Raw genomic sequence first — 11,219 nt, 5'->3', positions numbered from 1 at the left:
TACTGCCTGTCTCCCGCTATAGGCGTATGAACCAAAAAATCTAGAATATGGTGAGAGCTCCTATTGTGCAATCAATATTGGCGAGATAAATGAGCGAAGTTACCATCGGCGTCGGGATAAGAGAGAATAGGATTAGTGCCTACACCAACTAACATTTTTGACCGGCTTTACTACCTTAAAGATCTGAAAAATCTAGAACAGGTGTTTAAGCACATCGTACTTATTGCAGCAATATAATTTTGGTGGCAGCTAAAGCAAATCCTACAGACAGTGGCACATTAGCTGATAGCACCACGAAATTATGTTGCTCACTCGCTGCTTTTGCCCTTATGGCACATCAAGAAGATAATTCAGTGCTATGGGATGATATAATGAGATTATAGTACTGGCTACCATTCAGAAATTCTGAACTAGCGGATAGAAGCCATCACTTTTGTGAGCTAATCTTAAAATTCAAGAAAATGCAGTGTATGTTATTTGCCTTGTAATATTAGTAGTGTCTTCACCAATGACAGGTTGAAGTTTAAAGTTTCAAAATTGTAGATTGGAGACCCAACTCTCAAGACTACTTATACTCAACACTTGTAAGAAATTTGGGCAGCATTTGTTATTTGATCCTACCTGACCTCTGCCAATTTTTGACTAGTTTTACACATAGGTTTGAAGTCAACTTTTTCTGTGCTTCATAAAGACGAGTGGTTGTTGCCTGACCAAAACAAGATAGTTATATTATATTCCCCATGAACGAAGCATCTTTGGATATATTTCTTGCGAATCTACCTTACGATAATACCGTTAGCCATGAGGAAGATCAGGAAAAGCTGGATAGAAATGGCAATGATGATGTGCTTGATGAATTTTTGGATGCTAACATATACGACAATATCTCAAGTTCGAAGCATGACGAGACACTTGGTGGCACCTCCCAAATGCCTCCTGTGGGTTTGTTGCAACCACCAAGTGACAACAATAATGACTCCAACGTATCCTACTATATGGACAACGATCTCTGCATCAATCCAGTCACGCCTCCGGGTTCCCACCTTGGTGACTCTACGATAGATCGGAAACATGTCTCTATCGATTCCTTCTTGGGCAGTGAACGATCTCTTAAAACAGATGATTCACAATTTTACGAGTACGAAAGATCCCGAGAGGAGCTGATTAGATTGAAGTTTGGTCCAAGTAGAGATACTTGCGCTAGCTCAGAATGCCCACTACAAATAAGCAATGAAAACGATGTCGGTTACGTGCTGCCGTCTCCGAAGAACAATTTTTCAATACCCTCCAATTATCTTTCTTTAGAACCAGAACGTTTACCCTACTCATTAAGAATAGGTGGATTGCCAGTTTCATCCAGAGTTGAAACCCAGATCAAGATTGAGCTTTCCATTTCTCCTGCGCCGCCCCAATTCTTACTTCACCTACCCAACGACACTATTGCAAAATCGAAACTTTGTCTGAATGGTGATATTCCTGTAAGTATGCAGCCACACTTACTTTATCTCGATACTTTTGTTGTTACTAGCGATTCGAACTCAGTTGGTGACGCACAATCATGCAATGTTTGTAGCAAGTGTGTTCGTAGAGAACTTAAGAGAGCATCGAGGCGAAAGAATGGATCTACAGAGGATGGTGCAAGCTGGAGTCTGAGTACACCAAGAAGGGCTATAATTTTTAATTGCAAAGAGATTGTTTCTTTCCCAGCACCAACGGGGACTATGGCTGAAAAAAAGATTGATCTACTTTCCCGAATAGTTTGCTATTGCAGGCATCATCAAGAGTCTAAAGGATTCAAGCTGATGTTTGTTTTGAGAAATTCCAAAGGTGAAGTTCTAGGCAAGTGCTTTTCGGGTAACATTATGATTATGGACAGGAAAAAGAATGTGCAATCGAGCGGTGTCTCGCTTAAAGGCAATCATCCACTTTCTCCAACTTCCATTGATGAATCATCGACAGATTGTACTCAATCTCAAAACGAGACCCTGCTACAAGGACAGCTCGGATCCCAAAGGGGGTCGAAACGTCAAAAGAGACCCTGGAGTGATGTTAACGCCGTTGCAGCCTCTCTCAAAAAGGAACCTACAAGTCCTAATACTGCTGATGTGGCCAGGTCTCCTACGAGTAGGATCGGCTCTATTGCAAGTGCTTCTGGAAGTAGTACAACGCCAGATCGCAACACAAACTACTGCTCATCAACATCAATAACAAGCACCTCTTCTCAGGGAATGAAGGGAGTACATTGCTTTCAGGTACCTCCGCCTATTATTAAGTCCGACGTTTCAAATAAGCCCACAATCCAGAGAATAATACCCGCCCAGGGGCCAGTTAGAGGCGGTATCGAAGTCACTCTCCTTGGTTCCAACTTTCGTCCGGGGCTTGCGGTAAAGTTCGGTTCTAACTTGGCATTGGCGACTCATTGTTGGTCAGAATCCACTATCGTTACATACTTACCCCCATCTTCACAACCTGGTCAGGTTTTAGTAACTTTCGAGGATGCAAACTCAGGAGAACAAGATGTGAGCCTACCTGCTACGCAGGTGTTCACATATCTGGACGATTCTGACAGACAGCTAATTGAACTCGCCTTACAGATTGTGGGTTTGAAGATGAATGGAAAATTGGAAGATGCAAAAAATATCGCTAAACGTATTGTTGGTCATACGGGTGAAAATTCGGTAGCACAGAGTGTTCAGAACTCACCAGAAATGTTGAACAACATTGAAAATGCCGTACATCAGGAATGGTTGTCGACAGCAACAACTACCGTTAAGGAATTAACGAAAGAGAACTGGGAACAAGAGATCTTACTTTTGAAGGTTATGGAGCTAATGGAGCTTCCCAATTGCCCAATTTCAAAGCCAAATTTTTCTTTATGTACTCCTGAGGGACACACACTATTACATTTGGCTGCAATGAAAGGTTACGTGAATTTAGTGTTATTTTTGATAGAGAGGGGATGCAAAATTGACCATAAGGATATCAATGACTTAACTCCCTTACACCTAGCCCTGGTAAACGGGCAAAGAGAGGTATCTGAATTATTAATTCGGTGTAGAGCCTCTTTATCTATGAAGATAAACAATCAGGTTAATGTTGAAGATATCACCGATTCTAACGTTTTAGACCTAATAGGAATTGGTGTCAGGTCAGATCAATTGTTAGACAGAAGGCTCTCTTCTGATTCGCTCACTTCGATATTCAGTAATATTGATGAAAGTGCGCTTGAATACAAAGTTTCACGTATGGTCTACGAAGTTCATGACAGCACAGAGCAGCAAAGGTCAAGTAGTTTTGCCGATTTTATTCTTTACGATCAAGAAGAGGAAGATGCAGATGATGAGAATATGAGTAGTGATAATGATGAACTCCCCGTTTCTGCTGATTCTGTCCCTACAGATTCTGAATCTGAAAAAACGGATAGTGCGCCAGCTATCGATTCAGAAACGGATACCATTACTTCGGATTATGACGGAAATAAACGAACTAAATTGAAATTGTGGAGAAAGGTTCAAAATGTTTTCCAACCCGTCAACAAATCCTTTGCCCACTCCGTGGATAGCTTACCTGAAGAGAACTTACCTAGTTATGATGATCTTTTCCCTAATGACTCATCTATCAGATCCCTAATGAAGTTTACTACGTCTTCCTTCACAAAAGATGCCCAAGAACGTCAAATTTCTGATATGCCTGAAACGTTAATAGATGGCAGCGTCGATATTGTTCGAGATTTCGGTTCTGAAGAGGCTACTAAGACGTTTCAATACAGTTTTGCTAGTCAAAATAGCCGTAAATCTGTGCTGAATGATAAAAGGCTGTTTTTCATTTGGTTACCTATGCTATTAATGATGCTGCCTATCCTATTTATAAGTAAATTTGAAATGGCAAAACAAACAGACTACAAGCAGTCGTATGACCATTTTGTTCAACTTCTACGATCTGTTTTGGTCTCAGTTATGCTGGGTAAGGAACAAGTGAGCACTATGTTGAGGGGGCAATTGAATAATCTGAATACAGTAATGTCATGAAGAATTTTGAGTTCTCTATTCGCCATTGAAGGGAGCCAACAATTCGATCATTACAAGAAGCGTGGCTCAAAATATGGAGGAAAGCGATAAAAAATTTAGGGACTTTGGGTAATATTTGAACTTTATCTTGCATTGTCAGAAAATAAGAAACTGTACTCAAACTTGTAGTTAAGCATCTCTTTCAGACTCCATGAAGCAGCGTCAAACACTTTGAAATCGGCAATCTCAAAGCCCTCCCCGACAGATTTAGGTTGGCCAAAACGTTGGAACCATAACTTTTGGTTGTGGTGCAGTTTCCAATGTCTTAAATTTACAAGTACATTCTTAGAAACAACCCTTTCATAAGGCGTTGACGCAAAGTAAAAGGCGTAAAATAAGGTTGCTGTATCCACTCGTTGCACCAAAGAATGCAAATCGGCACTTCCACGAATTGAATTCCAAATCATTGCAACTCTCTGTGATTCTAATGAAGAAGGTATAGCAGTTTCTGGTGGAGAAAAATATGAAGAGAAATTCCATGCTTGTGTGTAAATCGCATTACTTTTCATGAGTTTCTTCGAACTCTTCCTTGAATCCAAAAAACCAAGGATCAGGTTTTGAATACCTGGGGGCATTGAGGCTATCGTACTATCTGTTATTGATATTCGATTTTGATCTTGGGGGATAAGCTGCTGGTTATGAGAGGAGGTCAAGGAGCCATTCAGAGAGGTAAACTGCTCTGAAGAGCTGGAAATGGGTTTTGCCTGGAACAGCTTGTCTGTTTTATTTATGGCAACAGCCCATCTCACGTCTGACGAAGGTTTAACTGGCACTGAGGCAGGTCGTAAAGAAGTTGTTAGTAGTTTGGAATTCTGGGGTCCGCTGTCCATGAGGGATTGAGTGCTTACCGGACTCGCAGAGTTACTTGAAAGAACTTGTGAACCAAAAGAGCTTTTTTGGGGGTCTTCTTTGAGTTTCTTATGTACTGAGGAAGTGCTATCTGTTGAAGGGAGGGGGCTCAAGGAAACATCATGGTCTTCTGCTTTACAAAAGGAAGTAGTGACCTCATGCGCCAAAGATTGGTCTACATTTAGATTGAGGTCGTCATAAAGAGTATCATCTTCCATAAAATCGTACTCTTGGTTGCTTTCCAAATAATATTCCAAATCATCCTTGATCTGCATCAACTTTTCAGGCTTCAAAATATCATTCTCTAATAAACGAAGTGCAATCTCTAACTTTTCTTGGTGCCAATGGAGTCGCTCAAGCGTAACTTCCAAAACTTCTTGATGCTCGTCAATGTCAGAATGAGCCTTGCGACTTTTTTTGGAGAAACTAGCCTTATCAATCTCAGCTTCAAGCCCTTCCACCTGTCGTTCAATCTCATCTAGAGATTTCTGCAGAAACTCTATTGCAGCAAACTTTGCAGCTTCTTCTGGTTCCATGCTTTCTGAGATCCCCATTAGTACCTCGTCCGAATAGGCTTTTTGCTTGGAGCCCCTTTCCACTGATTTGAATTTCTCCATGGCTATTTCAACGAGCTTTCTGTTCTCTATCAATCTCCTCTTCTCTTTGATTTCATTGGTCGCCTGCCAACTCTTGACTTGTTCTCTGAATCGCTGCAGCTTCTTGATTTCCTTTTTTAGATCAGCCTCCAGCTTATCTTTCTGTGATGAGTTTGAACAGCTTTGATGCCTATCGTACAGGGAATCAAAGATATATAGACCTTCCCCAATACGTTTAAACACCCGGTCCATCTCCCTGAAAAGTAGTCAGTAACCGTCTCTTTCAGTAAGATTCGAAGAAGATATTAACATACTGTTGCAGTTTCCTGTGAGCCATACTATCGAGTACTTTTCAGTGTTCCTAATGTCATCGTTTTTTTTCATTAAACAACAGGATATCGTTCACTAACACAAGTTGGTAGTGCATTATATAACTTTTCATGGTGACCATTTGACAAAGCTTAAAAACATCGAAGATGTGAACAGGAAAGCGGCCATTGTCATAACAAATCTATCACGCATTATCCTCTAAATCGTTATGGAATATTTGAGCAACTGGAAACATATTGTTTGCGGTTGAGACCAATGCTATCCGTTTTACACCCGTCACTAATGGAACAGGAACACTTTCTTTTTCTTTCCTAGCATTTCAGATGCAAGGCTTCTTGTCCAAGGTAATTGGAAATAATGGCTCAGTTTGGTAAACAACGATTATATATTATACATTTTCATTCAATCGGGCTCCATAATTGAATTTTCTGTGGCGTTGCCACTCGGGAGAACTTTCTTTCCATGTACGCAAGTTAAGATCCGGATGTGTAAGTTTGCATTTGTATTAAAAGACTACTAGAAATGGAATGATTTACAGATGCTAGCTGCCAGCAACATTCATGAGTCAATGGCAGAGAAAAAAAAATAGTTGGTCCTAGATGAAACCAACAATTGAAGTGACGGAAATTGACAACCATTTGAACAAGACAATAGCTAACAACACCATTAAGTATCACTGCGCGTTGTTACATTGGCTAAATAGTTACCACATAGTATGAACATTAGTGCCTTCTAATAGTCTGAATCTTACTGTTCAGCTACTTTTGGATGTCTTAATGATTAGCCGTTTTGAGTTCAAAATGGCTCTGGGGGTTAATGTGCAAATTATAGCAAGTCAAGATGATTCAATAATCGATTTTTTCCCTCTGCTTAATTTCCCCATTAAGTATCTAGTAAGGGCCATAAATTTTTTATGAAAAGATTTCCATCCAAGAAAAGTAGAAAAACAGTTTCAACCAGTTCAGATCTATCTGAGATACAACTCACAAATCAATCCCGATTCACTCAATTCAGTAACCGAAGTCGAGGTTGTTTTAACAACATCAAATAGCTTGTTTTGATAGACAGGTTATGCGACTTCAAAAATGGCACCATTGTCAGCATAAACATGCAGTTGTTAATTAAACATTGATTAGATTGATTCAAGGTATGTATGCTATGCTCTAATGCTCTGCCCCCCTCGAAACTGGAAAGATTGTTATTACTTCTATGAAAAAAACCAAGTTGCTATCGAGCCTTTTTGTTTTCGGAGCTTGGCTCATTATTGTAGCTTTTTATATGACTTCCATATACTTCATAAAGTTTTGCTGGGCCCTGGGAAATAAATGATAATCGCCAAAAAATTATTACGATGAATATTTGGTAAAGCTCTATCAGGTGCGTTGATGCTTAGGCCTTTTTGATATATTGCAGCTCATAAGACGGCGTAAGTAAAGTTTTCCACCCTCACATCTACGGGTGTATCTCCACTCGCTAAACAGTAGGTCAAATGGAAAAGTGTTTTTACTTTTCCAGCTTCAAAACACATCAGCTCTACTATGTGCGATTATCCGTAGATTAAATCTAAAACCCAACAACCCCAACCTCCCCAGGTGATAGTTTGCACAAAGCTTCTAACAATTCCCGACCTAATACCCCTGAAAATATTACCACAACCATTATTCCCCTCACTTTCTATCCCTTGTCCCATTTTGGGATAAACTCGTGTGTTACAGCCGTCCCAAAAATTCCACCACTTCGTTCTTTGGCAGGGGCTAAGGCGGTCCAAGTTTTTTGATAGTGGTCCAGTTGGTCCAGCAATGTATTTCCACTCGAATGGAGACCATTTTTGCCTTTCATCGGAGCTTGGAAGTTTATTATCACCCCATCTTCCCTCAAAATATAGCCAATCCCCATACCTTTCTTCCCTCTTAGGATGAGATCCATTTGCATAAGTAATTCGACCATCACTGTAAGTGTATGCCAGAAAATTCTTTGTCGGATCCCACAAAGGACCTCGGTCAGTGAAATCCGAAAGCATTGCCCATGGAAGATCATGATTTTGCTGCCCTACTGATGCGTAATTAGCATGGGTCCCTCGAGCAGAGAATATAACAGGCCGTTTGTCATCGTTGTAGTGTTTTTCAAGATTCTTGTAGAAGTAAGAACCGCCTCCTCCATGTGCCGACATCCACACAATTATCGGACTGCCATTGTAGAAACGAACTAACGAGTGTTCCCAATCTCCAACATGGTTACCAAAAGGGCCTGTTCCCATAACAAATGGACCTAGATTGAATCCGTAAAAATAAAACCAGAATGCATCTACCCATCCATTGCCTTTATCAACAACAATCAACACAGCAGGTGCCTCTTCAATCTCTCCATTGATATACTTAGGTTTATTGTGCCTTCCAGTTATATAATCAGGATTTTTGTCAAAATCTGTATTGGCCATGAGATAAACCTCAGAACCCTCTTTTGCCGCTGAATAATGGTTTAACTTAGATAAGGCACCAATATTTAAATGCTGACCCCCAGGAACGTCACTGCCATTACCAAAGACTGCATGAAAGTGATCAACATATCTTGCAATATCACAGGGAAAATACTTCTCCTCCGAGTACAGATGAACCAGGGGTGCGTATTCGACAACGTAGTAAGGTACTTGACCGTCCTGTATTATCCTCTTGTGCTCGGGAAATAGTGGAGGATATCCTGATAATCTCTTACTGCTTTTTAGAATATTATTCACATGCAAATTGCCACCTTGGCTTGTTTTTGTAGGATGACTGAAAGATCCCAACACGAGAAGCAATGATAGCACCAATAATGGTAACATTCTTTAGTTGTGATCGTTACGTTGTAATCAGGATAATAAGCGAATACAATCTCTACACCCATAACTACATCACGTGAGTTGAAGAAGAACCAACAGGGCCTAATAATTGTTGTACACAACAAAGTGTACTAGTTGGCCGATTTCGAAGTCACGAATCTATGTTTATTAAAGGCGTAATAACTTTTTTCCAAGTCAAGATAACAACGCTGGTATGTCTTTCTTCAAGCTGCAAATCAGAATATATTTAAGGAAAATACCTGCCGACGCGAATTTCTCACCCCAAATCGGTGATTTCTGCCACCGAACAAAACCATAGCTATCTGAGGATGTCAGACAATTTGACTGGTATTACGAATGATATCCTCCATATAGATATTATGAGAGCAATTATATAATGTTGACAACAGGAAGAACAAAACATGACAAAATATATTTGAGAACTTGGTCAAAACGCAGCCTAATTGTCAACTTCGCCCTCTATTGTGTAAGTCCGCTCTCTATTTTTTCTCGATCACGATTGACAGTAATTGAAATGGAATTCATGACCACTCTCTGCCCTTATTCAATACTCAGAAATAATGACCTATACAGTAGCATGAGCAAGGGAAAATAATTGCTGATACAACTGGCTTCTGATCAGTCCTGGCGCTTCAGCGATGAAGCATTACTCTGCTATGCACGGCTGCGACTATATCACCTGTGGTCAGAATAGAATTCGTGTCTGTTTTGTATTTTTTTATTTACGTGCAAAGACAACCGCTTCCATCACGATTGCACATCAGAAGTCCTCAGTGAACGGAAGGGAGTTGAAGACAGTCATGTCAAAAAAAATCCTGGCATGATTTCATGCTCTTGATAGTCACGCGCTAATATTAGAGCATAATCTCACTGGGCAAGTGTTTAGAGGCATACCAGATAAATAATGCTTGAGAATTGCCTTGCTGCTTCACACTGTCTAGTTTTTTCATATGAACACTTGAAACTAGGCATCTTTCTGACATTCTTGGAGAGAGAGAACTTTAGACTAAGGGTATAGGCGGATTTAAATATGTGGATATTGACACCCGTTTGCACAAGATTCGAATTTAAAAGAACTTCCACTACCATGCTGTATCCACAGCGAATCCGCCAAGAAGCAGAGTATGCTCCCTAAGTGTACCTATTGACCTAAGGAAAACACCCAATCTCTACTTAGTTGATCCATATGCAATTGAATTGCAAGAGATATAACCTCAAAAATCAAGTGTTTCTCAGCAGTGATCCAACGACTCAGCGATCACTGCATCATATTGCTCATACCGATCTTCAATTTTTCATCTTCCCTGTCGTTCTCTATCCAACAATAGAGAGCCATGAAAAAGTGCCAAATACTAAGAACACGGGGTACACTGACAGAAATAATCTATTTTCGCCTTCCTTTTGCATGAAATTTAGTAAAAAGTAAGCGCAGTAAATGGACCAAACTAGCATTGCTGACTGTATTAAGATCTGAACTGGTTTGAAAAAAACAAACAAAGAGAGTAGACTGCCCAAAACTACGGGGAAAAAACAGTACCCTAAAATGCTCAATCCTTGAAAAAATGATAAAGGCAATCTCTTAAGTGCTGGTCCAATATCTAAAGGAGCCAATAGTTGGATATTCAGGGATAGGACACACAACGCGAGCGTTAGTAACGTGAACACACCACTAAAAATCTCAGGGGTTTCATTCGGCATCTGGTTACTTCTATTTTTCTGAGAAAGTGTCAGAATCAGGCTATAGCCTAGCGCAAAAATTAGAGGCCCCCATAAATCCCATTCCAGGATGATTCTAGTCGTATTCTCAGAAGAACTCAAGTCGTCGTCGTTTTCGAGTGACTGAACTCCCCTAACAAAAGTATTCGAATTCTCTCTCAAATCAATGGGCCATAATATCTGTAATAATTTATATCCTATGGTGGTGACGTCCCTTCTCACGGTTGCAACAATACTTTCGTTTATTGTACTCACTCCAGTAAACTGGTAATTCAGAATTTGAGTATCTACTCTTTCTCTAAATGTACTTTCTGGCTGAAACTGTATTAAGTTGGTGAGTTTTTTGAACCCATTCAAAGCAGACAGATCGCCAATCTCAAATGTGGTCTGCCTCTCAATGCTTGACCCCTTTAGAGAGGTATCACTGGGTGGCAATATGTCTACAGTTTGATTATTACGTTTGTAAGTATCTGCTTCAATAAGTAAATCATCGTTGCTTTGGCTTTTTTCATACGATTGTGTCTCCTGCAATGACATCAGAATATAATAATTCTTATTGTCCCTTGATATCGGAGACGAACTTTAAATGGAGATTTACAAGATAAAAACAGGTCAAGATTGGCGCGCGAAGTGAACTGGAGACTAGAAACTCTACTAATTTCACGTTGATCTGAAGGTGCGGATAAAGACATCTCAAGACTTAGCTTGCTTCAAATGCATCTAGACAGATCTGTCAAAGAACCAAACAAATAAATATCAGTAGGAAGGCAACGGTTTTTCCTCAAGGTACTCGTTTGAGACACTAAGAGATTGTTCACATCC

At 40.1% G+C, this 11,219-nt stretch overlaps 4 protein-coding genes across 4 annotated transcripts; 1 reads left to right on the top strand and 3 right to left on the bottom strand.

Annotated features, from left to right (window-relative positions):
• Positions 1–740: 740 nt before the first annotated feature.
• Positions 741–4,028, top strand: PAS_FragD_0002 (ER membrane protein involved in regulation of OLE1 transcription, acts with homolog Spt23p; the record flags this gene model as incomplete). Its single annotated transcript, XM_002494337.1, has 1 exon — positions 741–4,028. One exon carries the CDS (start codon positions 741–743, stop codon positions 4,026–4,028), a length of 3,288 nt encoding a protein of 1,095 aa, XP_002494382.1.
• A 122-nt stretch (positions 4,029–4,150) lies between these two features.
• On the bottom strand, positions 4,151–5,764 carry PAS_FragD_0003 (Subunit of the CCR4-NOT complex; the record flags this gene model as incomplete). Its single annotated transcript, XM_002494336.1, has 1 exon — positions 4,151–5,764. The coding sequence occupies one exon, from the start codon at positions 5,762–5,764 to the stop codon at positions 4,151–4,153; it is 1,614 nt and encodes a 537-aa protein (XP_002494381.1).
• Positions 5,765–7,388: 1,624 nt separating this feature from the next.
• Positions 7,389–8,663, bottom strand: PAS_FragD_0005 (Vacuolar protein sorting (VPS) protein required for cytoplasm to vacuole targeting of proteins; the record flags this gene model as incomplete). Its single annotated transcript, XM_002494335.1, has 1 exon — positions 7,389–8,663. One exon carries the CDS (start codon positions 8,661–8,663, stop codon positions 7,389–7,391), a length of 1,275 nt encoding a protein of 424 aa, XP_002494380.1.
• Positions 8,664–9,995: 1,332 nt separating this feature from the next.
• Positions 9,996–10,934, bottom strand: PAS_FragD_0007 (Hypothetical protein; the record flags this gene model as incomplete). Its single annotated transcript, XM_002494334.1, has 1 exon — positions 9,996–10,934. The coding sequence occupies one exon, from the start codon at positions 10,932–10,934 to the stop codon at positions 9,996–9,998; it is 939 nt and encodes a 312-aa protein (XP_002494379.1).
• Positions 10,935–11,219: the final 285 nt, after the last annotated feature.

This window comes from Komagataella phaffii, chromosome 4, assembly GCF_000027005.1.
Source record: "Komagataella phaffii GS115 chromosome 4, complete sequence".
NCBI classification, from domain to species: domain Eukaryota; kingdom Fungi; phylum Ascomycota; class Pichiomycetes; order Pichiales; family Pichiaceae; genus Komagataella; species Komagataella phaffii.
This window is presented reverse-complemented; position numbering and strand designations above follow the sequence as displayed.